At 43.1% G+C, this 27,025-nt stretch overlaps 1 protein-coding gene across 1 annotated transcript in view; it reads left to right on the top strand.

The window, feature by feature from the left end:
• Nucleotides 1-27,025, top strand: part of LOC124605753 (alanine aminotransferase 1-like) — a 90,172-nt gene that overhangs the window by 46,713 nt on the left and 16,434 nt on the right. The window contains exons 7-11 of the mRNA XM_047137637.1: nt 9,691-9,770; nt 10,333-10,453; nt 10,601-10,722; nt 12,819-13,004; nt 23,670-23,818. Coding sequence (XP_046993593.1) covers nt 9,691-9,770; nt 10,333-10,453; nt 10,601-10,722; nt 12,819-13,004; nt 23,670-23,818 — 658 coding nt within the window. The remainder of the gene's footprint in view (nt 1-9,690; nt 9,771-10,332; nt 10,454-10,600; nt 10,723-12,818; nt 13,005-23,669; nt 23,819-27,025) is intronic.

Below are 27,025 nucleotides of genomic sequence, written 5' to 3'. Positions count from 1 at the left end.
TAGGAATTTCTTTACAGTGGCTGTATACCATGTAGTGACCCATCCATCATGAACTGTTGTATTTATGCAGTGCGTGGTAAAAGATTCTTTTACAGCCGAGCCACAGTTCTTTTAAAAGCTTGTGCCCAAATGTAAATATCATGAGTTACTCTTTATCATATTCTCGTACTGCAGATGTAAATTTTTGTAATCGTTGGGGGGTGGTGGTGGTGGTGGTGGTGGTGGTGGTGGTGGTGTCCCATACTCCGAGGAGCGTAGAGGGTGATGCGGGGAACCTGCACCGCTGTACTAGGCAAGGTCCTAGTAGAGGTGGTTTGATTTGGCATAAAGGTACTAGTGAAATTTCATTGTTAATCACAAAATAAAAAGTTTTTAAAAGTTGGGTGGTCTGTACATTGCGGCATTTTTACATCGGTTTGCATTCATGAGTAGGGTTCAGATTTGTTTATGATCAATGATTGTTATTCTTGACTGTTAGACTGTCAGTAATAGTAAGCGATATTATTGTGGAGTATGTTGCCAGCTGTCTGCAGAGAGCGAAGTGATATTGCGTAAACTTAATATCAAATCTTGGAGCTGCAAACATGGGGGATGTAGACACCAGCTGTTGTTGCATTTGGGCTGGCTTTGCTGTTGTGGAATGAAGAGAAAATATAAATGGGTGAAGGGATGGTATAAGAGGAGCAAAAGACTGACATGTGAAAGTGAGGATAAGTGAGCTAGTGAGGATAAATGAACTAAGTGATTATTGAAACTTTGAGAGTGGACACTAGCTCATTAGATGTACTGTTGCAAGTAGTTACACCTATAATTAAGAAAACTAAATCTTTTTTGTGAGATACTGTTTCTGCAACAAGGAAAGTTCTGCATATGTATTTAGTGGTGACATTGTGGTTACATATAAATCGGAAGGAGTTTCTTGTGTTACAAAAGGCTCCTGGTATTAAAAGTATCAAAGTTTTGGCTCCAGTGAATCATAGTGTCCAGTTCCATTCTTGTTGCAGTTTCTATAGTTACTCTGCATTATATTTAACTTCTGTACGAATTGTAGCTTCTCTGTTTCCAATGCATTTCCGTATGTATTTCGACATATGATTGTAGTGCTTGATTTTCTTCTGGTGATGGTTATAGCACTCATACAGTTTTATATGCTATAAGGCTGATAAACCCCTACAGATTTCCCATAAGTCTAAAAAGAATCTGCATACTGCAGATTCAGAAGTTATTCCACAATTCAGTTTATGCAACACAGTGAATAGTACAATATAAACAGTTTGACATTCGGACTGAGATGACAAAGATAATGTATTAGCCAGAGACTGTACAGTCAAACCAGTTTTTTTAACAAAAATCTAATTTCAGTATATTGGTCAATATATTGCCTATTCTTCAGTCACATCCACAGACATTTAGTAATACTGCACAATATTATTGATAAAAATTCATAACCCCCCCCCCCCCCCTACACACTCACACTCACACTCACACTCACACTCACACTCACTCTCTCTCTCTCTCTCTCTCTCTCTCTCTCTGAGCATCTATCAACCGGAGAAGCCGGTGTAAAAGAATATTGCCCTCAAGTTGTGGTTTTGTAATGTAACACACTTTATAACCCATGTCATATCTCTGAATATTATTGAAGAAAGATTGTTGATAGCAAAATTATTACTGAATGGATTAAACAGCTGCCATGTGTTTCCGTATGATGTATTCTTAAATGTTATCCCATTTTCCATGGTGGGGAGGAGGGGAGGGGGGGGGGGGAGAGCTTTATCGTCAGATGTGATAAAGACCATAGTTTTCTGTTTTGCTCCTTTCATGAACTACTTTTTTTTTTATCATTGCACTGCTGTGAAGATAAAATGAGAACAGTAACATAAAAGATTTAATAACAAAGAATTTACACCCAAAACACTGCATTGAATGTGGTAAAGGATAAGTTCCGTCACATTGTTTTACTTTAATGCCTAGTTCACCTACTGAACTTGTTGTTGTCAGATTCGGCTGTCAGATAATCAAAACTTCCATGTAAATTCAGTAGAGGTTGTCAAAACAGAAAAATCCCCCTGCGGGTCCGGGGTAAGAATAGGCCCGAGGTATTCCTGCCTGTCGTAAGAGGCGACTAAAAGGAGTTTCAACCGTTTCGGCCTTCTATGTGATGGTCCCCCTTGGGGTTTGACCTCCATTTTTCAAAATTCTACAGAAGTACGAGCCTTTTGGGGAAGGACACCTTACATGGTGTACCACTGGTCCTAAGTGCACTAAGACCTTGGCACTCAGCATTGCACCGGCGTTGTCACCATACCCATTATTCCTCAAATTGGGCCTAAACGCCTGATGGGTTGTCCAAGTTACGCCCATAGTGCATCTCCATCTGCACCAGCGATCATGATGGACTTTCCATGGCACCAGAAATCCAGCACGGTAGCCAGCCCGTTGTGGTGGGGTCATCATGTACCCTCTAGGTTGTAGCCCCCTGACAACACAGGGATCGTACTGCCGATACCTGAGCTGCACTCTCCCCACGTTGGCCATGGAGTAGATGCCCGTCTCCTTGGGGCATCAGGACTCCCGGCAATGGTCATCCTGCCAGGTGGCCCTTGCTGCGGCTGGGTGGCGCCCGTGGGGAGAGCCCCTGGTCGGAGTGGGTGGTATCGGGGCGGACGTTTCGCACATGAAACGTCAACACGTATCAGGTCGCTCTGCGGCCGAGTCTTCCAAAAGAAAAGGTACCGTTTCTAGTTCTGGTTCTCCTGCCCTTTCCCCCTTGGCCACTCCATGGGAGGAGGGACAGGCCCGCTGGCTTGGGGCGAAGTACTTCCCCCGCTATTTGGTCTGTTCTCGAACAGATGGGGGGACGTTCGCCACCTCCAAGCCCATGTTCTTTGTTCAGCACATTGAGGACGTCTTCGGGGAAATCGAGGCTCTCAGTAAGATGCGATCAGGGTCCGTTCTTATCAAGACCGCCTCTGCCACACAGTCGGCGGCACTCCAGGCGTGCGACCGCCTAGGGGACATCCCAGTATCCATTGTCCCACATCTGGCACTAAATAGGACGCAGGGGGTTATTTTTCATCGTGACCTCCTGCTACAATCTGATGAGGAGCTCAGGGCCAACCTGGAGCGCCGCGGTGTGCATTTCGTCCGGCGAGTCCAGCGCGGCCCCAAAGACCGTCGCATCGACACCGGGGCCTTTATCCTCGCCTTCGAGGGGGACGTTCTCCCGGAGAAGGTAAAGGTGATGTGCTACCGGTGCGACGTGCGACCTTACGTCCCGCCTCCTATGCGCTGTTTTAGGTGTTTGCGCTTTGGGCACATGTCGTCCCGGTGTGAGGCTGAGCCCCTTTGTGGCGACTGTGGACGTCCTCTTCGTGAGGAACATACTTGCACCCCACCACCTCGGTGCCCTAATTGTCCTGGCGTCCACTCGCCTAGATCCCCAGACTGCCCCGCCTATCAGAAGGAGAAAAAGATACAAGAAATCAAAACTTTGGATCGGCTCTCTTATTCTGAGGCCAGGAAGAAGTATGACCGCCTTCATCCCGTGTCACTGGCCACTTCGTTTGCCTCAGTTGTGTCCACTCCTTCCGCTGTATCCTCACCTCTATCCTGTCCCCCCTCCGCCTCCTCTGCCCATCAGGGGGCTCTGCCTCCGCCTCCCAAATCCCTCCCTTCCAAATCCTCCTCCCCCGCGGCCCCCACCCCCCCTGCCCCAGGGGCCACCCTTCCTCCTCCTCCTCCCCCCACGCCACCTGAGAAGCGATCCTCTTCTCAGGCGTCCATCGGGGAAGCGTTCCGGACCCCAGCTTCCGAGGTCCGGCGTTCCAAAACGGACCCCGCGCGTGAGGACCTTCTTCGGGTCCAGCCCACCATCCCTGTGCCTCCTCGGCCTTCCAAGAAGGCCTCCAAGAAGTAGTCTCTATCCCCCTCTCCACCCCGGCGCGTTTCATCTGACGCTTCATCCGTGAGTCGCTGCTCCCGGCCGTCCTCAGTTTCGCCAGGACGCTCTGCTGCCAGGCGTTCCGCCGGCCTTTTGTCGGCAAATGATGCGGCCCCTCCTACACAATCAGGGACAGCGGCCGCAGCTGGCGACGAGTCGATGGAACCGGATCTGCCTGCCGTCAGTTGTAGCGTTGTTGCCTCGCAACCTGGCCCTCCGCGGCCATCGAGGTGACCAGCTCTTCCCCGTCTCGTTCCCCCAACTTTTTGACTAGCAATGGCGTTGTTTCACTGGAATATAAGAGGTATTCGATCTAATCAGGAGGAATTTCAACTGCTCCTCCGCCTGCACTGTCCGCTCGTCCTTGGTCTCCAGGAAACCAAGTTGCGCCCGACTGACCGTATTGCCTTTTCCCACTATACCTCGGAGCGATATGACCTCACCCCTGTGGACGGTATCCCAGCTCATGGTGGGGTCATGTTGCTCGTTCGGGACGATGTCTATTACCATCCCATCCCATTGACCACCCCACTCCAAGCAATAGCTATCTGCATTACTCTTTCTGCTTTTACTTTTTCAGTTTGTACCGTCTACACTCCACCGTCATCTGCTGTTAGTCGGGCTGACATGATGCACCTGATCGATCAGCTTCCCCCGCCGTTCTTATTGTTTGGCGACTTCAATGCCCATCATCCCCTTTGGGGCTCTCCTGCATCCTGTCAAAGAGGCTCACTCTTGGCGGATGTCTTCAACCATCTCAATCTTGTCTGCCTCAATACCGGCACCCCGACTTTCCTCTCGGACTCTACTCATACCTACTCCCACTTGGACCTCTCGATCTGTTCTACCCCTCTTGCCCGTCGGTTCGAGTGGTATGTCCTTTCTGACACCTATTCGAGCGACCACTTCCCCTGTGTCGTTCGTCTCCTGCACCACACCCCATCCCCACGTCCTTCGCGCTGGAACATACTGAAAGCTGACTGGGGACTTTACTCCTCCCTGGCGACCTTTCCGGACCACGATTTTCCCAGTTGTGACAGTCAGGTCGAATACCTCACGGCTGTTATTATCCATGCTGCCGAACGTTCCATACCTCGTACTACTTCTTCTTCACGTCGCGTTTCCGTCCGCTGGTGGAACGAGGCTTGTAGGGACGCTATCCGTGCTCGACGACGTGCTTTACGCACCTTTCGCCGCCATCCTACGTTGGCGAATTGTATTGAATACAAACGACTCTGAGCGCAATGCCGTAGAGTCATCAAAGACAGCAAAAAAGCTTGCTGGGCCTCTTTCACGAGCTCCTTTACCAGTTTTACTCCCTCTTCCGTTGTTTGGGGTAGCCTGCGCCGGCTGTCGGGCATTAAGGCCCACTCCTCAGTACCTGGCCTGACCTCAGGTAATGAGGTCCTTGTTGATCCTGTGGCTGTCTCCAACGCCTTTGGCCGCTTTTTCGCGGAGGTTTCAAGCTCCGCCCATTACCATCCTGCCTTCCTTCCCAGGAAAGAGGCAGACGAGGCTCGGCGACCTTCCTTCCACTCGCTGAATCTGGAAACTTACAATGCCCCCTTTACTATGCGGGAACTCGAACGTGCGCTTGCACTGTCCCGGTCCTCTGCTCCGGGGCCAGATGCCATTCACGTTCAGATGCTGGCACACCTTTCTCCGGCGGGCAAAAGCTTCCTTCTTCGTACCTACAATCGCGTCTGGACCGAAGGTCAGGTCCCCATGCGTTGGCGTGACGCCGTTGTTGTTCCTATACCCAAACCCGGGAAGGATAGACACCTTCCTTCTAGTTACCGCCCCATTTCTCTTACAAGCTGTGTCTGTAAGGTGATGGAGCGCATGGTTAATGCTCGGTTAGTTTGGATTCTTGAATCTCGACGACTACTTACTAATGTCCAATGCGGCTTTCGTCGCCGCCGCTCCGCTGTTGACCACCTTGTGACCTTGTCGACATTCATCATGAACAACTTTTTGCGAAGGCGCCAAACGGTAGCCGTGTTCTTCGACTTGGAGAAGGCTTATGATACCTGTTGGAGAGGAGGTATCCTCCGCACTATGCACAAGTGGGGCCTACGTGGTCGTCTGCCCCTTTTTATTGATTCCTTTTTAACGGATCGAAAGTTTAGGGTACGTGTGGGTTCCGTATTGTCCGACGTCTTCCTCCAGGAGAACGGAGTGCCTCAGGGCTCCGTCTTGAGCGTAGCCCTTTTTGCCATCGCGATCAATCCAATTATGGATTGCATTCCACCTAATGTCTCAGGCTCTCTCTTTGTCGATGACTTCGCGATCTACTGCAGTGCCCAGAGAACATGCCTCCTGGAGCGCTGCCTTCAGCGTTGTCTAGACAGCCTCTACTCATGGAGCGTGGCAAATGGCTTCCGGTTCTCTGAAGAGAAGACGGTTTGTATCAACTTTTGGCGATATAAAGCGTTCCTTCCGCCATCCTTACATCTCGGTCCCGTTGTTCTCCCATTCGTGGACACAACTAAGTTTCTAGGGCTCACGTTGGACCGGAAACTGTGTTGGTCTCCACATGTCTCTTATTTGGTGGCCCGTTGTACACGTTCCCTTAGTGTCCTCAGAGTTCTTAGCGGTTCATCTTGGGGAGCGGATCGCACTGTCCTGCTTCGCTTGTATCGGTCCATAGTCCGATCGAAGCTGGATTATCGGAGCTTCGTCTACTCGTCCGCTCGGCCATCCCTCTTACGCCGGCTCAACTCCATCCACCATCGGGGGATACGTCTTGCGACCGGAGCCTTCTACACTAGTCCTGTCGAGAGTCTTTATGCTGAAGCTGCCGAGTTACCATTGACCTACCGGCGCGACATACTGCTGTGTCGGTATGCCTGCCGGCTGTTGTCTATGCCCGAACACCCCTCTTACAAGTCCTTCTTCGCCGATTCTCTCGACCGTCAGTACGGGTTGTATGTGTCTGCCCTGCTGCCCCCCGGAGTCTGCTTCCGTCGCCTGCTTCGACAATTGGATTTTGCCCTCCCTACCACCTTCAGAGAGGGTGAGAGCCCGACACCACCTTGGCTCCAGGCTCCGGTTCGTATTTATCTCGACCTCAGCTCACTCCCGAAGGAGGGTACTCCGGCTGCAGTGTATTGCTCACGGTTTGTCGAACTTCGTGCTCGCCTTGCTGGTCACACCTTTATTTACACCGATGGCTCCAAAACTGACGATGGTGTCGGCTGTGCCTTTGTCGTCGGGACCGCCACCTTTAACTACCGGCTCCTTGACCAATGTTCCAGCTTTACGGCCGAGCTTTTTGCTCTCCATCAGGCCATTCAGTATGCGCGCCGCCACCGCCATTCATCGTATGTACTCTGCACTGACTCACTCAGTGCTCTTCAGAGCCTTGGGGCTCCCTATCCGGTCCATCCCTTGATTCAACGAATAGAGCAGTCCCTCCATTCTTTCGCTGATAATGGCGGTTCTGTCGGCTTTCTGTGGGTCCCCGGACATGTGGGAGTGCCTGGGAATGAGGCTGCGGATGCTGCAGCCAAGGCTGCAGTCCTCCAGCCTCGGCCAGCCTCCCATTGTGTCCCGTCATCTGACGTTTGTGGGGATGTATGTAAGAGGCTTGTGTCCTTGTGGTGGGATGCTTGGTCATCCCTCCAAGGAAACAAGCTCCAGGCAGTAAAACCGCTCCCAACTGCTTGGACAACTTCCTCCCGACCATCTCGGCACGAGGAGGTCCTTCTGACCAGGTTGCGGATTGGGCATTGCCGGTTTAGCCACCGCTACCTGCTCTCTGGTGACCCAGCCCCGCAGTGCCCTTGTGGTCAGGCATTAACGGTGCGCCATGTTTTATTGTCGTGTCCCCGTTTTAGTCAATTTCGTGTTGTCCTGTCCCTGCCATCTACCTTACCGGATGTTTTAGCTGATGACGCTCGAGCAGCTGCTCGTCTTCTGCGTTTTATAACTTTAACTGGCTTGACCAAAGACATTTAACCTTTTTACTTATTTAATCTGCATCTTTGTCAGGTCCTTTTGATGTCCCCCCATCCCCTTGAGTTTTAGCAGGTTCCTTGTGCTCTAACACCAGTGACTGGGCGCTAATGACCCCAGCAGTTGAGCGCCCTTAAACCCTACAAAAAAAAAAAAAAAAAAAAAAATTTACAGCCACATTTTACAAGCAGTGTTTGATGAAATGTCAGCTGGAAATAAATAAATAAATCAAAGATTAGATTTCACTGAAATTTTTAGAAAAGACAAGATTGGGAAGCCATATTTTTTTGTCTTGAAAGTTTGCAATCAAAGAAAGTTGTCTTACAGACCTTAGTTCTAAACAAACAGCTACAGTCATACCTTCAGCCTGAAATAAAAAAGATAGTTTTCTGGATGAGAGTTGAGAAAACGATAGATCTCGTGAACCCAGTCATTCATTTGATTACAGCTGTAGAATTAAGTCTCTAGTTCACAAAATAGCCACAAAGTTCAGTAAGTTGGTAGAAGTTCTCATTGAGACACTACCGTCCTCTCCACTGCAATCTGCAGAAGAAAAGTGTGGCTCGTCTAAATTTCAAGCTAGGAAAAAATTCATTGTGTCTTCTATCCATCTTGGAGCTGATCATCTTGATCCAGCAGTGCAAGGTAGTAACCTGAAGCCTACCAAGATGCTGATCCAATACACTTTGACACAGTGAAGAATGCTGGACTAAATGTTATTCAGGTTAGAGACAATTTGGCTGATTATAGGGACAAACAAGGAATTTGGTCCACACAGTGTGTGGGAAGGAGTGGGTCCGCATCCTCAGAAAGAAGACGTAATCCTGTTGACGCCAAGGAAAACCCGTACTGAACAGTCCAAGCAAAGACAAAATGGATAGGAACCCGGTAGTCAACGAGGAATCAGATTCAGGAGAATCTGCGTCAGAGTCAGAGCTCCATGGTTCTTCAACTTAGGAAGATCAAGAAACTGATTGAAAACAATTTTTTTTTTCAGTTTCATGGTATACATTAAAATACTTCCTACAGGCCAGCTGCTTAATATAAACTAAACTTTAAAAAAATCCTTTCAGATTTGAGTGTTTCTCTTCTTTTTTAATTAAGTGCTACCCTAAGAATTGACCTCATTAAAGATATAAACAGTTATGTGTACAGTCCAATTTATTTTGCCTGATAACTCGCCTCTAATTCTCAAGCAGCTTTTTCGACTTGGTTACCCACCCACTAATGAAGTAGTGTTGCAAAAGCACTGCTCATCAGTCTTTAAAATGTTTATCATTTGTAATATCCTTTTTCTATTTGTAAGTTGTATTCTTCACTCTGACACCTATGTGCATCGGAGAGTGACGAATAGAATTGATAAAAAGAAAAAGGACATTATAAATGATAAGCAGTTGTTAGCATTATGCGCCGTTCCTTGGTACAGCAGGTTAAATTTTTTTTTCTTTTATCTTTAACAAAATCTCTTTTCTTTCCTTTCATTCTTATTTATTAAGGCAATAATGATATACGTAGGTTTACGTGCAAAAATTTACTAATTTTTGCTGTTGGGAATATTATCCCATCCATTATTTTAATTACTAAATTATATATTCCAGGATTAAGTACTTCAAGAAGTATTTCTTTTGTAAATGTGCAGATTTTAGGCGTTTAAAACTGCTTTGTGCAAATTCCAAGGCAAATGTCCATTTATAAATGTCATGCCCACTTGGACATTTATCCTGCCCACATCACTAGCCTAGGGGGACTCTGTACAAAATATTTATTTCCTTGTTACTTATTCGTTACAGGCCAGGTTCTTTCAAGAGAAAATATTGAAGAAATCATCAAGTTTGCACACCAGGAGGGATTATTTGTTTTTGCTGATGAGGTAAGTTTTACACGTTTCTATTTTCAAGTATCACAATGATGTAAAGTCACTAGTCCATACTATTACTTAAAATTACTGTCGGTTATGTGGAAGGGAAAAGCTATGTTGTGTACTGGGGGTTAATGAGGCTTTTATTTCACATCAGTTCATATTAAGAAATATTAATTGGATCAAAGTGTTTTTATTTGTGAGAAAATTTATATTGTTATTGGATACACTACTCTGGAATAATTTATACTTAAGCTCAGAATATAAAATTGGGGATCAGTTAGGGTCATTCTCAGGAATTTTATTGTGAGTGGAAGATAACAGAAATTTACTGGCAATATGGTTTTAATCTTGATAGAAACAAATTGAGAATACAGTAAGCTTCTCTTTCTCAGTTGGTGAAATCATTAAATGATAAAAATGAAATAAACTGTAAGTAACTTTTATTTGTATTTGGATAATGGTAATAATGATTAATCAAAACATTGACAGTAAATTTCATTCATCATCATGGATGTCTATATAAAAAGCAGATTATGTTGTTCTACAATTTCAATTGGAATTGTTTGGGTAGGTGTACCAGGACAACGTATATGCAAAGGGAAGCAAATTTCATTCATTTAAGAAGGTTATGATGGAAATGGGGCCACCTTATTGTGAAATGGAGCTGGCTTCTTTCATGTCTGCATCAAAAGGTAACTCAGGTTTTGTGTAATTTTGGTAGCTCTGCTAATTCTGTTACTGAAGCTTTAGTAATTCTGGTGTGAAATCAACAAATATCTAAGTGTAAGTTTATTGTTTAATGGTATTTCTATTATTATGCTGTGTTTTGCTGATTACAGGGTACATGGGTGAGTGTGGTCTTAGAGGAGGTTACTGTGAACTGATTAACCTTGACCCAGAAGTGAAAGCAATGTATTTAAAAAGCATTAGTGCTGCATTATGTCCTACTGTCCTTGGACAGGTAAAATCTTTGACTATAAATCTGTGAATTCTTCAACTGATACATTTTGATAGTGCTTGTCACTATATAGTAGTGGCTTTGTGATATTGGATTTATAGTTATTATTAAGCAGTCGATTGAAGTATCCTATCATGAAACATCAAAATGTTGGCTTTATTTGAATTTGAAATAAGAAAATAGCAGGTGTCTCAAAATACTACATACATTTTTAATTACAAGTGGGTAAAAAGGCCTAGTAAAAATCCTTCAGTACCACAGGAGATAAAGAATTTAACTGTTGAAAGGATAAAATATAAAAATGCAGGAAATGAAGCAGGTAAGGGGAAGGGAATACAAATGTCCAAAGTCTGGAATTCACCAAAAGTGAAATATGGCTAAGCAGGAATGCCTAGAAGATAAATCCAGGGCTATAGAAGCCTGTACAATTAGGGGAAATCAAAGAGCTGCATGTCTATCAAGAGCACAAATGGAAAACCTGTACTAAGAAAAGAAGAGAGTTGAAACATGAAGGAATATATTGTGAGCTATAAAAGGGAAATGATCTTGAAGACAATATTATAGAAAAAGCAGAGGAAGTAGATGAAGATGAAATAAGAGATATGGTATTGTGAGAAGAACGTAACAGAGCATTAAGACTTGTCAAAAAAAAAAGAAAAAATGCCCCTGGAGTAGACGACATTCCCTCAAAACTACTGATACCCTTGGGAAATCCACAGTGACAAACCTATCTTATATGTAAGGTACATGAGATACATGAAAGATACTAAGACTCCAAGAATAATATAATACCAATTCCAAATAAAGCAGAAGTGAAACATGGATGATAAGCAGTTTAGGCAAGAACAGAATAGAAGCTTTTAAAATGTGGTGTTATGGAAGAATACTGAAGACTGGATGGGTAGATTGGATAACTAATGAAAAGGTATGAATAGAATTGGCAAGAAACAAAATTTGTGGCATAACTTGACTAAAACAAGGGATCTGTTGATTGACACATTCTGAAAGATAGTCACCATTTCAGTAATGGAGGTGAGTGGAGTGGAGGGAGGGATTGTAGAGGGAGACCAAGAGATGAAGACAATAAGTGGGTTCAAATAGATATGGGTTACAGTAGCTATTCAGAGATGAAGAGGTATGCACGAGATAGGCTAATGGAGAACTTCATCAAACCAGTTTTTGGACTGAAGACCACAATGACGAATGGCAGTGTCACTGTATTATAGGTTGCATAACGGTCTTTTACTCTGCCGTTGCTTTTCAGATATTTTTCTTCTTTTTTTTTTTTTCATGAAGAATTGATGGAATTTGTTATTGTTGTAAATCTCTTAAGAAATCGTGTTACTTGTCATAGAAGTGACCTGAAGTGTGTCTGTACGGACTAAAGTTGGAATAGCATGAGCTTAAAACATATGTGAGGAAAGGAACCTAAAAGTACAGAAATGACTATAAATGGAAAAAAATGATAAAGAGCTTGGATCATTTAGTGAGAAAGGAAGATAAAATTATTAGTTACCTTCAGGTGGTCTGCCTCCTGGTGCAGACAGTAGAAACACAAAAAAAATTGGCAATAGTTATCGTAGCATCTGGAACCCCATAGATCACACTGTGTGGAAGGTAGGTGCTTATTGCTTGGGAGGGGATGAGAGGCAGATGACTCAGAACCAAGCTAAAAGGTAAGTGCCTTGTATGGGGAGAAAGAACCAACAAGATATGGCTTCCTGACTGATCATGAAACATGGGTTTCAGTAATGTAGTTGGTGATTTATATAAATGTTTATAAAATTCTGTACATATTATAGTTAACAACTCTTTATAGAGTGTGGATGTTTCACTTCCGTTTCCTTGTAACGAGCAGCGATTCTTTACCCAGTTCAGAGCTTATCTAGCTCCAGAGGACATATGCAATTCTACTGGTAGTTTTTATACTGAATACTGACAATCACCAATTACATTATTTATGACTCATTGTGGTAAACTGTATTGTTTTAGTTAAGCATTGATCGTATTTTATGAGTAATTTGATGTCGTGTTGAATTATTGTTTACCTGTAGTAACTACATAAAGATGCTTTGTATATGTATTTAATTTATGTGCAGACTGTGATAGACTGCATAGTGAAACCACCTCAGCCTGGAGACTTGTCATACGAGCAGTATGCAGCAGAAAAGAAATGTATCTTAGAATCACTTGCTGTGAGAGCAAAAATGGTTGAGGAAACATTCAACAGTGTAAAAGGGATGTCTTGCAACACAGTACAGGGTGCCATGTATGCATTCCCACAGGTACAACTTTGGTGTACTTTAAATTTATATATCTATTAATAATTATATAACTTAGTGTCCAGTGATTATATAAGGCTTGTTATGTTGATTACTCCCTTCCCCCTTCGTTTTCCAACTCCCTTGCCTGTTCTGTCACTCTGTGACCTGTTGAAAAATAACTGCATCTGTGCTTGTTCAAAATGGTGTAAAGAAAGAAGTTGGTTAGTGTTAAATCATGATTCATCATATCTGTGCAAAACTATTGACAAGTTCATTTTTTGTATGATATGGTGCCAAACAGTATCATACAACTACTGTGTCGGCATAGAGAACAGTGCTAGCTGTTTCTGCTGTACTTGACACATGCGTAGCTAAGTCATAGGAGACAGGCAGTAGGCAAAAGGACAAAGAGATTAACCAAAACAGCAAGTGACAGATGTAGCGCTATGCATCAAATGATAGCGCTATGCATCAAATGATAGCGCTATGCATCAAATGATAGTGCTATGCATCAAATGATAGTGCTATGCATCAAATGATAGCGCTATGCATCAAATGACTAAAATTGTAGTGTACATGGGTTGTCATACAGCACAGTAACTGAAAATTTCATTAGCAAATGGTTGTATCAACATGCTGTTGTCAAACAACACACAACAAATTCCTTTGTTCGCACTCACTGACAGCAGCAGACGCCGCACTGCCCTTGCCAAACATCAGTGGCCAGAGAAGCTCTTGTCAGCTAGTGTACTATGACTTTTCTCCAGCAATGACGCAGGTAATTTCTGCCACAGCTAGCACATTGTCATACACACTTTCCAGATGCCATACACTCTTAACTGTTATGCCCCAGTCTTTGCTCCTGCCCAAACAAGGCAACATCTCTGGGCTGCCCCCTCAAAAGCTCAACTCGCTCAGTACTAGCTGGTTTTTATATTGAGCTACTGGCCTCACCAGAGTTTAAAAGTGAAGCTTCATATTACAGTCAGTTGTCTTAGTTTCTGGCAGCTTGATGAGCAATAGATGCTCTACTACATTTCCCACATGTCTCACACACAGCACCCCTTTACTGCCAAGTGTGCCCAAAGAGCAGCTCCTCCCAAACTGTGCTGGCTCCCTTCACTGCTGGACAAATCTCTTCTTCAGTCTTAATTTCATCTTGTGTAGTAACTCAGATTTATTGCTTTTGTTTTCTTTGGGTAAACATGAGGTACAGACAGTAGCCAGTGAGCCTCCCAACTGCCCCTTGGTATAGCAGGTCCCATACACTGAGTTCAACCTAAATATTTGATAGCTTTTTGTTTGGAAGTGTAAGATATTGGTTGTTGGCGCAGCGATATCTTCTGTGGTTGTTTCAGTTCGTATCTGTTCATTTATGTTGTGGTAGCTAGATCCCCAGAAAAGTCGTGGTTACTTGTGTAAAATTCAACCAGTTTGCCCGTAGAGACGTACCAACCAACTTCAGTGTCCTGTTCAGTATACTTTGTTATTATGTTACTTATTTTCTTGTTAGATTAAAGAAGGAAATTGTGTTCCTTCACTGAAGACATCCTCTAAAAAGGCATCCCGTATCATTACCATAATGTGCTGGTCTTTACTTTATTCGTTTGGTATGCTCTACTTGGCTGCAGTTGCAGTTAGTTTCTGATAGTTTGGCAGGATGCATTCTGCTTGCGGCTGTCCCCCACCTACTCACCACCCTCTGCTCACATGCCCCCTCATCTATTTATTCCCCCACTCACTACCCCCCTGCCCTCTCCTCATTTAACACCCCCGCCCCCACTCCCAGCTCTGAGTGTCCCAGTCAGTCCCTACACATTCTGGTACCACGTACTTGGATCAGTCACTGTTTTATCATGCGGCGTACTGGAATATCTCCTTTCCACAGCATCACACAGTGGATATTTCACTGCGTGCTCAGCGCTGTTTGTGTCCTTCCCACACTCTTTTCTGGAATATTTTTTCATTAGTCTTACAGTGCCTCTGCAACAAGTCCCCACTACTACTGTGTCAAAGCCAGATAAGCCCTCCAACCAGCAGACTTCTGTCATTCTTCTGCCCAAATATCCATGAATAGTAGGGCAGTTTCAGAACTACAGAACCGTTGGGCCCAGATAACCAATGGGGCCACCGGTAGAGCCACAGCCAATCATGCAGGACTTTCCCTTGCCCCCACATATCACACTGCAGCCCATATGCCCCCCCCCCCCCAACCCCCCCCCCCCTCACCCCCACCCCTATCACCCCCACCACCCTTCAACTTGAGGGTGCCACATCTGCGCTTTCTTCTATCAAGGCCACTTTCACATGATGATCTATCATATGTGATGTAGTGAAGTTTGGGATTGTCATTGTCACCTTGACCCAACAAATGCCACCCAAGTCCAGGATGTTATGTCACCTCCCTCCCCCCTCCACCTCCATCTGGCAGCTACACGGAGCTAAAGGATTCCAGTTTTGCACCTTTGAAGGTTAAGTGAGCATGAGATATCTTACCCTCAGGGCAGTGCAGTGGCATTACACCTCTCTGTTGCAGGCAATTGCTAAACCACATGTACTTCCCCACTGACACTGCACTAGCCTTTCATGTGGGTTTAACAGTAGGCAATGCAAATGTTTTGCCTGATAAATTGTTTGAGATTCTAAAATCCTCCCTGTCCGCAGCTGCAAAACATTCCAGGAGCCACCAATGTGACAACTATAAACCCGCACCTCCCACTCTACTCCCCACCTGCTTGCACCTGATGTCAATTGCGTCCCACCACTAGCAACTTCCCATCCAGTGCGCAGGCCCCTGACCTCTATCAGATTCTAAAGTACCTGAGTTGCAAGATGACAATGACTGCCAGCATTGCCTCCTTTACTTACCCCTCTCTCAGCAGGGTACTGACTACCCTATTCCTGTGTTGCCAGCCCAGGCAAAAGAAGCCACCCACCTCCGCCCCATCTCGCCCGCTCCCTCCCCCTACTTGGCACGGTTTTAGCCACCCTTGTGATAGATTGCCGCGATCTTACTTCAGTTTGCTGGTATCACTAGGGGTCTGATGAGATCGCTACAAATGTTAAATCCCCTTGCTTCTGGTCCCCAAACCCCAACAGCCACCAAAAGTAGTTGCACCCTGTAACTGTGTCATTTCACAGTGCCTATTCATTCAGAACTTCAACACCAGTCCCTACCTACCCATATTTCCCCGCAACTACTTATAAACCCACGCCCCACCTCTCCTCTCCTGATCATCATCATCATCATCATCAACAACAACAACTCAGCCATTGTTACTTGCGGGATACGTACCCAGTCGCTCAACTTAGGCTTTCATTGTGAACTCCCGTGGACCTTCTCAGTCACAAATGCCTCCGACCCTGTTCGGGGTGCCGATTTTTTTTCATTTTCCACCCATTAACATCTACTGGGTGTCATAGCATTGTGTAGTTTAGTTGACAGTGGCTCCGGCAGGTCGATCCACAGCAGCTACCACTCCACTTCATGTTTTACCATGAAACAGCTTTTGTATTCAGACCCATATGAAAATTTCCCCTTCTCCACGACTATCCATTACCCCTTTCCAACTCCATCCCCACTCTCCTCAGAACATTCAGTACAACTCTGTGTATTACATTGTCACCATCCCAGCCCCCCCCCCCCCCTCTCCCCGCTCCCACCGCCCCTCCACCCTCTACCCCTCTGCTAAGTGCAATATGGCACAGAATGATTTTGAAGAGCTGCTCATGACTAGCATAATTTGCCTTTTCTAAAGCAATTTGGCCTCAGTTCTTCCCCTTGTGCCCAAGGAGGACAGTTCTGGTGTCTGTGTAACACTTACCGTAAAATCAGTGCTTGCACAATTCCTAACTGTTGCCCTGTCCCGCTCTTAAGCACCTACATTGATGCCATCTAACAAGCAACTTCCTTCAAGTAGACTGTGCAAAAGTTGATACCCAAATCCTGGTCGCCCTCAGAGGATGTCATAAAACAGCCACAATCCTGCCTTTGCCTGTTTCATGACTTTCAGTCCTAGCAATGCTGCACAGATATGGCAGCAATTTTTAGAAGTCATCGTCAGAGGTGCATAAGGTTGTTTTGCCTGTATTTGACATGTTCTTTTTCTCCAGAGACCCCGTGAACACAGCATACATGTTTGAGAAGACTTTTTCTGTCTACAGAAAGCAGGGGTGATCTCAAACACCACAAAATGTGTTATGAGGCAAGGGAGGTTGAATTTCTTAGGCACATAGTCTCTGATGCTGATTTATGCACACTCCCTGGGAAGGTGCAGGCAGTTGAAGCTATTCCACATCCTACCACTTTCAAAGGGCTTTGGTGTTTCATCGGCATGGTCAGCTTCTTTAGAGACCATTTTAAGGACGCTGCTGCCACTCAAGAATCTATTACTACTGAACTTAGTGGCAACAAACAGATCCCTTATACCCAGGCCATGATAGAGAGCTTTGAAAACACTAAATTGGACTTCGCCAACAGAGCACATTCGGCCCCACCACCACCACCACCACCACCACACCACCGCAATTGTTGCAGACTCAAACCAAACCGCTATTGGAGCCTTCCTCGAGCAACAAGTGCACAAAGTCTGGCAGCTGCTCACTTTCTCTTCGTCAGATATTTCTGGTGCACAGTGCAACTGAGTTGCCTAAGACTGCAAGCTCCTCACAGACTACAAAGCCATTTGACTGCCTGCTCATCACTGGAGTTTGTAGGAAAGATTTTAGATCAGATCCTGTCTCTGCACTCTGCTACTCTGGTAGCTGACTGTGTAGGATGCACACAAGGTATTTTTTTTTTTTTTAATTAGGTGATTCTCCATCCAATCCAGATAGCTAAAGCTGTAGGAAACCCCCCAGAAGTATCACCGTAAGATCAAAAGAAATGCCTCCGTAGGTGAGAGTATTAAACTCTTGGCACTTTGTTGCAAATGCTTCGACAGTTTACCATTAGGATTTTAAGCGCCCATGAAACACAGTGAAGCTCACATAACACCAGGTGCAGAGAACTGGTTGAAACTTGAAACTGCTAACAGTGAGATTTTTGGGAGAAATTTAAGTGTACATCAAAAGGCTAGATAAATAGTAGATGGCAATTGCATCTTTCAACACAATTGAGCACCTCTTCATAATGCGTGGCCTATGGCGGAGTGGTTACACAACAATAATATACCCTGACTTTGTACCAGGCCTCACCGACAGGCATCGATACCTCTCCTCAGTGCAGGACTCTGTAAAGAATGGGCTGCTGTTCTCCAAGAAACCTTTCAGCACCTGATTGAAAGTACGCCTACGAGAATGGAAGATGTCATAATGGCTAAAGGTGGGCCAACACCATATTGAATTCCAGCATTACTGATGGAGGGCACCATGAACTTTGTCATTTTCAGTCAGGTGTCCGGATACTTTTGATCACATTGTGTAAGTATTAGTGTCAGTGGTGTTGAGAAATAGCTCAGATCATTAAAATTGAACAATGCTCCAGGGCTCAACGAAATCTATCAGATACTATACTGAATTTACAGCCAAGTTGGCCCCTCTTCTAACTATAGTCTATCGTAGATCCCTCGAACAAAAAACTGTGCCCAGTACTTGGAAAAAGGCACAGGTCATACCCATCTACAAGGAGGGTAGTAGAAGTGATCCACAAAACTGCCATCCAATATCCTTGATATTGATTTGTTTTAGAATCTTAGAATATATTATGAGCTCAAACATAATGAGGTGACTTCCTCAGTGCCAACCAGCAGGGAGTTTGAAAACATCAATCGTGTGAAACCCAACTTGCACTTTTCTCACATGACATACTGAAGGCTTTAGATCAAGGCAATCAGGTAGATGCACTACTTCTTGAGGTCTGAAAAGCATTTGACCCAGTAATGCACCTACAGTTATTGTCAAAAGTACTATCATATGAGATATCAAGTGAAATTTGCGACTGCATTGAGGACTTCGTGGTAGGAAGGAAACGTGTTATCTTGGATGGAGAGCAATCATCAGATGTAGTAACTTCTGGTTTGCCCCAGGCAGGTGTGTTGGGACCCTTGCTGTTCATGTTCACATATATATCAATGACATTGCAGACAATATTGGTAGTAACATCAGGCTTATTGCAAATGATGCAATTGTATATAATAAAGTACTATCTGAAAGAAGCTGATATTCAGTCAGATCTTGATATGATTTCATTGTGGTGCAGAGATTGGAACTTACTTTAAATGTTCAGAAATGTAAAATTTTGCACTTCACAGAACGAAAAAAAAAAGATGTAGTATCCTATGACTATAATATTGTCACTTAGGAGGAGGTGTAATTAGATGAATGACAAACATTAACTTCACTTAATGAAGGTGAATCACTGTTGGAATTGGCCAACTCGTACAAAATACGTAGGTGTGTAACACTTTGTAGGGATATGAAATGGATTGATAACATAGGTTCAGTTGTGGTTACAGCAGGTGTTAGTGTTTTGTTTATTGGTAGAATACTGGAGAAGTGCAGTGAGTCTACAAAGAAGATTGCTTACAAATCACTTGTGTGACCAGTTCTAGAATATTGCTCAAATGTGTGTGGGACCCATACCAAATAGGGGTATTGAAGATACACATAGAAGGGCAATACAAATAGTCACAGGTTTGTTTAATCCATGGGATAGTGTCATAGAGATACTGAAGCAACTGAACTGGAAGACTCTTGAATATAGATGTAACCTATCCTGAGGAAGACTATTAACGAAGTTTCAAAAACCGGCTTTAAATGATTACTCCAGGAATATACAACGTCCTATGTATTGCTCACATAGGGATTTTAGGATAAGATTAGAATAATTACTGCATGTGCAGAGGCATTCAACCAACCATTCTTCCTGCACTCCAAATGTAAATGGAACAGGAGGTAATCGTAATAACTGGTACAATTGAACATACCCTCTGCCATGCACCTCACAATGGTTTGCAGAGTATAGAGGTACTGTAGATATCACAGCCACATCACTTCAGATCACAGGTGCCAGTTCACCTCCATACTTCGGCACACTTGCTGCTCTAGTACCCATTGTAGTACCATCTATCTCCTTGCTGCTAATGGCATGGTAGAAGAGTTTGGCGTCATCCCAGGCTTCATGCAACAGCTCCAAGATATCATCGCTTATCTACGATATCATTGTGAGCACTTGACTTCGCAGCATGCGTCTGTGTCAAGCTTTGAACAGTCATCACCATTTCATCCGCCGTACTTGCGACAATACCTGGTGTTACAATGTAGGGACAAGACGTTCTCCATTTATCCGAATAGGGTCTAAACTAATGTCCTTTTAGGCCTGCTTGAGCCTGTCTGTCGTGTAGCTACCCTTGACTAGTGAGCGCAGCACCGCTGAGCTGGAGTTTACTCCGTCTATAACTAGCCTGGTCACAGTGCCACGGACAGTGCCTCCGAAGCTGCTTCCAATGTGATGCCAGTCACAGTGATGTACCCAATGTGCCACTGGCTGACTTTCTCTTAAGCTGCTTCCAGTGCTCTGCCCACTGATGCCACTCCCAACTAGTTGCCAGTCGACTGCCCAACTGACATGCGTCACAGTGCCTTGGACCCCACTCCACTGCCATGCAGCCCATTTTCCATCTCCTGCCTGACACGAGCTGCTGCCCACTCTGTTGAAGCAGTGTTGATATTTTATGCATTCACAGCAGCATACACAGGAACTGGCCGTGCCCATCCTCTCAACAGTGGGAAAAGAACTCGTACTAGTGCAGCAATGGAAACCTGTGCTGGCACCTCTTAGTGCGAGTTCTTTGACTCACGCCAGCTATTGTGTGTGTTCCTGGCAGCACTGATGTCATGATGATGCACCCGGACAGTTGTCAACATCACACCACCCCACCCCACAGCTGCCTTGCCTCACTCAGCTCTTATTGAGATGCTTTCAAAACAGGCATCCTCTACCAAATTCAAGCACCTCTCCGCTCAGTCGGCCTTCTGGAAAGGGGAAACTGTGTGCAAACTTCATTTGTTCACCTCCTTTGACAGCCGCATATGATGTGCTGCACTTGCCATACACTGGCAGCATATAAAAAGCTCATGCCAGCTAGTGTACCCTGCCTTTCTCCAGCACCCAAGCTGGTAACTTCTGCTGCAGGTAGCTCTTTGATCTCCATACTCTTCACTGTTGTGCCCCAGTCTTTTGCTCCTGCTCTGATGAGGCACTTAGCTACTGTGCCTCACCAGAGTTTGCTTTATCAGTAAAGTGTCAGATTCAGAATCAGTTACCATAGTTTCTTGCAGCAGAGTGAACAAAAGATATTATACCACATCTCCCAAGAGCTGTTCCCGAGTCTCGTTTTCTCTGAAGATTCTCATGGTTCTTGAAAATTCTGATGCCAGACTCCCAGTTAGTCCCCCAGTATCAGTACAGGATTTCTAAATGTGTGAAGTGAAAACAGGTGAACTAGTTCACCAGTCCCACACAAACCGCTTTGGTGTACATTCACTGCCATGCATGCCTAGAGATCAATTCTTTCTTGACTGTACTGACACCCATCACTGCCAGATGAGTCAGTTCTTAAGTCTTAATTTCATCTTGTATAGTAACTGAAATATCTTATTGTTATTCACTTTAGGTAGGTGCAAGGTATGGACATTAGCCGAAAAGCCTCCCACCTGCCGCTAGTATAGCAGGTTCTGTACAGAGTGTTCAACTTAGTATTTCATAGCTTTTCTATTGAAATTGTAAGATATTGACTGTCAACCCAGCAATATTTTCTGTGGTTGGTTTTAGTTATCATCTGTTCGTGTATAGTGTATGTTGTTGTTGTTGTTGTTGTGGTCGTCTTCAGTCCTGAGACTGGTTTGATGCAGCTCTCCATGCTACTCTATCCAGTGCAAGCTTCTTCATCTCCCAGTACCTACTGCAGCCTACAGCCTTCGGAATCTGCTTAGTGTATTCATCAGTTGCTCTCCCTCTACGATTTTTACCCTCCACGCTGCCCTCCAATACTAAATTGGCGATCCATTGATGATGCCTCAACACATGTCCTACCAACCGATCCCTTCTTCTAGTCAAGTTGTGCCACAAACTCCTCTTCTCCCCAGTCCTATTCAATACTTCCTGATAAGTTATGAGATCTACCCATCTAATCTTCAGCATTCTTCTGTAGCACCACATTTCAAAAGTTTCTATTCTCTTCTTGTCCAAACTATTTATCGTCCATGTTTCCCTTCCATACATGGCTACACTCCATACAAATACATTCAGAAACGACTTCCTGACACTTAAATCTATACTCAATGTTAACAAATTTCTCTTCTTCAGAAACTCTTTCCTTGCCATTGCCAGTCTACATTTTCTATCCTCTCTGCTTCGACCTTCATCACTTATTTTGCTCCCCAAATAGCAAAACTCCTGTACTACTTTAAGTGTCTCATTTCCTAATCTAATTCCCACAACATCATCCGATTTAATTCAACTACATTCCATTATCCTTGTTTTGCTTTTGTTGATGTTCATCTTATACCCTCCTTTCAAGACACTATCCATTCCATTCAACTGCTCTTCCAAGTCCTTTGCTGTCTCTGACAGAATTACAATGTCATCGGCGAACCTCAAAGTTTTTATTTCTTCTCCATGGATTTTAATACCTACTCCGAATTTATCTTTGGTTTCCTACACTGCTTGCTCAATATACGGATTGAATAACATCGGGGAGAGGCTACAACACTGTCTCACTCCCTTCCCAACCACTGCTTCCCTTCCATACCCCTCGACTCTTATAACTGCCATCTGGTTTCTGTACAAATTGTAAATAGTCTTTCCCTCCCTGTATTTTCCCCCTGCCACCTTCAGAATTTGAAAGAGCGTATTCCAGTCAACATTGTCAAAAGCTTTCTCTAGGTCTACAAATGCTAGAAACATAGGTTTGCCTTTCCTTAATCTAGCTTCTAAGATAAGTCGTAGGGTCAGTATTGCCTCACGTGTTCCAAAATTTCTACGGAATCCAAACTGATCCTCCCTGAGGTCGGCTTCTACTACTCTTTCCATTCGTCTGTAAAGAATTCGTCATTGTATGCTGTAGTAGGTAGATACCTAGAAAAATGCCAGGAGTATTTTCATAAAAATGAAGTATGAGTTTAGTTTCTGCACCATTAGAGGCATGTCAACCAACTTGCATGTCCCCTGTTGTGTACTTTATTATGTTGCTTATTTTTTAATAGAGTGAATAAGGAAATGATGTTCCCTCAAACATAATGGTTCTAAAGGAACGACAATATATAATTTGTAAAAAATCTTCAGTGCTTTGTAAATAGTTTTACTTCCATGCGTGATTTTATATCTGAATAAATTGTAACTTTTTGCTTCTGCTCTCACATAATACATATAAACAAGGTGTATAGAAGCAGGACAAAAATTACTCAGTCTTGATGTAGCAGAAGAGTTAAAATGCATGATTATTGCAGTACCTGACTCCATTTCTTGATGGTCATTCGTGGATATCAGAAACATAAAATTCTACAGAACAATTTACTGTGAATCATATAATTGTAGCTTGATAATAATGTAATTTGATTTTTTAATAATGTTGAACACTGTTTCTTCATGATTCAGGGATAAACAATTATGTTAACTGCTGTTTTTTTGTTGGGAAGTGTTACTAGTTCTGTTTTGTTGCATGACCTGTATAACACTTGTTTCAGTTAAAACTTCCAGAAAAAGCAATACAGGCAGCCAAACAAAAGAATTTACCACCAGATGCATTCTATGCATTTGAGTTATTGGAAAATACAGGAATCTGTATTGTGCCTGGATCTGGATTTGGACAAAAACCAGGAACTTATCATTTCAGGTATGACACAAATATTGCTAGCATTTGTAAAAGTAATTTATCTGTAGCAGATCAGCGTATATTTAGTGAACTACCAAAGATGCAAAAGCAACAATGTAGTTAGTTGCTCAGCATCCTAATGTATGTTTAAAATTATCGTCACACTAACACAGCACATGGGCAATGTGCAAGTGGACCGTAAAGTTTATAGATAAGCCACTTGCTTTACCTGGTGCAATTTTGTTGAAATGGTGGTGGCTGCTGGGACATCCACCGATGTATTAAACATCTTGTGAATTTCCAATATTGCTTGTAATTCACAATCTTAGTTTTCAGTGGTGCTTCTAACACTCAACATGTAATATGGAAAAGTAATTAGTGGAACCTTAATGAAAAGTATTTGCCATCTAGATTATTTTCTTAGCAAATATCACATGTTACTGTTGGAAGTAGTAATGTAAGAAACAATGAGCACTTATAAGATTTCTGTGACTGAGTAATTTGTGTCAGGTCCATAGAACAGAATAAAATGGTACAGTCTAGTTACAGTTTTCTGTTTATTGCACCAAGTATAAAGTATCCAGTCCACACAGTAATCCAAAACCTTGGCCGAGTGACACAAACTTGGCTAAGTAACAGATAGTAACCTACTGATAGAAAAAAAAAACCTTATGTTCAGAATGAGTTTATTATAATGGAGAACAGTAATAGTGCACAGTAAAATCCTAACTAGAGTGCCACATACCTACCGCAGTAGTTTGAGCCTTGTTAAGTTATTTAAACATGGCTTCCTGAAAACAGCTTATTTAGTCCATTTGTTAATAAAATAAAATCACAATTCATTCCTGGGCCTCTAATGAACAAAAATGACTTTAACTAGAGTGCACATTAAACACAGTGAACAAGATTATTAAAAAAAAGGCAAGTAAAATCCATAATCGTGGCTATAGCGACTACATGTGTGTCTTAGTATAAATAACCATAGGTGATAAGATTTTCGTTGCAACCAATAAAAATTCAAAATCCTTTTTATGAAGCTAATTAAAATGCACTGAAACAGTAGAAATTGGACAATGATTGTAAAACATAAAAATGTAAGATAAGTGCCCAGAGTGAGTGTAAAAATTAGTCATAATGTAAGTATTGTTACTTTTAAGTTGTGGCAACTAAATGGAACTGATAACCTAGGGATAAATTATCCCTTGAAAATAATTGATGCTTAAGGGTGGTAGGACATCAAATGGGCTGACTTGGAGCAGGAGAGGCACCACAGGACATTTTAATTTCCACTGTCTATACTTTCACAAATAAATTCATAAGACTATGTGAGCATGACCAGGAAGGATTCAGGATTCACACTCATAGCAGTGGAACCTCAAAAACATAACGAAATAATTTTTTTATGTGTGAAATTTCATCATTTTTTGACTTACTATTGGCTGCATTTGTTGCTATATGTACACTTTTCTTTATAACTAAGAGAGATTCTTCAATGAATTTTGCACAGCATAGAAACCATGGTTAAAGGCGTATGAAACTGTAAGATTTTACAAATCTATTATAACTGTGGTAAAACTTGAGATTTGACCTTTTTGTAAGTATAAAGTTTAAAATGTAACAGCTCATTCATTTTTTTTTTTCATTAATTAAATAAATTCTAGAGTGTCATACATCTGTAAATAGGGTTTGCATGCTGTGCAAAATTAATTGGAGAATCTCTCTTATTTATGGAGAAAAGTGTACCTATAGCAATAAATGCAGCCAATAGTAAGTGAAAAAATGATGAAATTTTACATGTAAAAAAATTATTTTGTTATGTTTTTGAACTTCTGCTGCTATGAGTGTGAATCCTGAATCCTTCCTGGTCATGCTGACAGTCTTATGAATTTATTTGTAAAAGGATAAACAGTGGAAATTATAATGTCCTGTGGTGCCTCTCCTCCTCAAAGTTGGCCAGTTTGCCATCCTACCCCCCTTAAGCAAAACTTAACATGTATGTGGCAGATAGCATGTACCAGGTGATCAAAAAGTCAGTATAAATTTGAAAACTGAATAAATCATGGAATAATGTAGATAGAGAGATACAAATTGACACACGTGCTTGGAATGACATGGGGTTTTATTAGAACCAAAAACATACAAAAATTCAAAAAATGTCTGACAGATGGCGCTTCATCTGATCAGAATAGCAATAATTAGCATAACAAAGTAAGACAAAGCAAAGATGATGTTCTTTTTAGGAAATGCTCAATATGTCCACCATCATTCCTGAACAATAACTGTAGTCGAGGAATAACGTTGTGAACAGCACTGTAAAGCATGTACGGAGTTATGGTGAGGCATTGGCGTCGGATGTTGTCTTGCAGCATCCCTAGAGATGTTGGTTGATCACGATACACTTGCGACTTCAGGTAACCCCAAAGCCAATAATCGCACGGACTGAGGTCTGGGGACCTGGGAGGCCAAGCATGACGAAAGTGGCGGCTGAGCACACGCTCATCACCAAACGACGCGCGCAAGAGATCTTTCACGCATCTAGCAATACCTTTTTTTTTTTTTTTTTTTTTTTTTTTTTTTTTTTTTTTTTTTTTTTTTTTTTTTTCCCAGCCTAATAAAACCCCATGTCATTCCAAGCACCTGTGTCAATTTCTACCTATCTATCTACATTATTCAGTGGTTTATTAAGTTTTCAAATTTACACTGACTTTTTGATCACCCGGTAGTTTCTTTTAAAATAGAAAATTACATGTAGCAGTATGATAGCTATGAAACAGCCACAGCTGTTAGTGGTTTTCATGTAGTTATTGGATGCATTCTACATGCATTAGAATTATGAAATGACAAACAAATCAAGATTGTCATACATTACTGAAAGCTTGATGATAAAATGCTGTACACTTCACGCTATGATTCAATTAGAATGGCCATGTAGAATCTAAGAAATGAATTCTCTACTATAATATGGCAGAATAGAAAGATTCACATAAAAGTAATTAAACAACCTGGAGCAAACGCAAAATTGAAAAGGTGTTTTTGGCCAGCTTAAGATTGTCTTAAATACTAATCGTTAAGTACATTTATAGGTGGCAAGATTGTGTACACTTTTCAGTTTGGCAAAATTTGCCTCTTCAGACTATGTTCCATGTCTGCTCATACAATAGTGAATTCTCGATATTTCCTGAGACTCTTGTCATGCACACTGGCCAGAACTGTTTCGCGTGGAATTAT

Source organism: Schistocerca americana, chromosome 3, assembly GCF_021461395.2.
Source record: "Schistocerca americana isolate TAMUIC-IGC-003095 chromosome 3, iqSchAmer2.1, whole genome shotgun sequence".
Taxonomy (NCBI): domain Eukaryota; kingdom Metazoa; phylum Arthropoda; class Insecta; order Orthoptera; family Acrididae; genus Schistocerca; species Schistocerca americana.
This window is presented reverse-complemented; position numbering and strand designations above follow the sequence as displayed.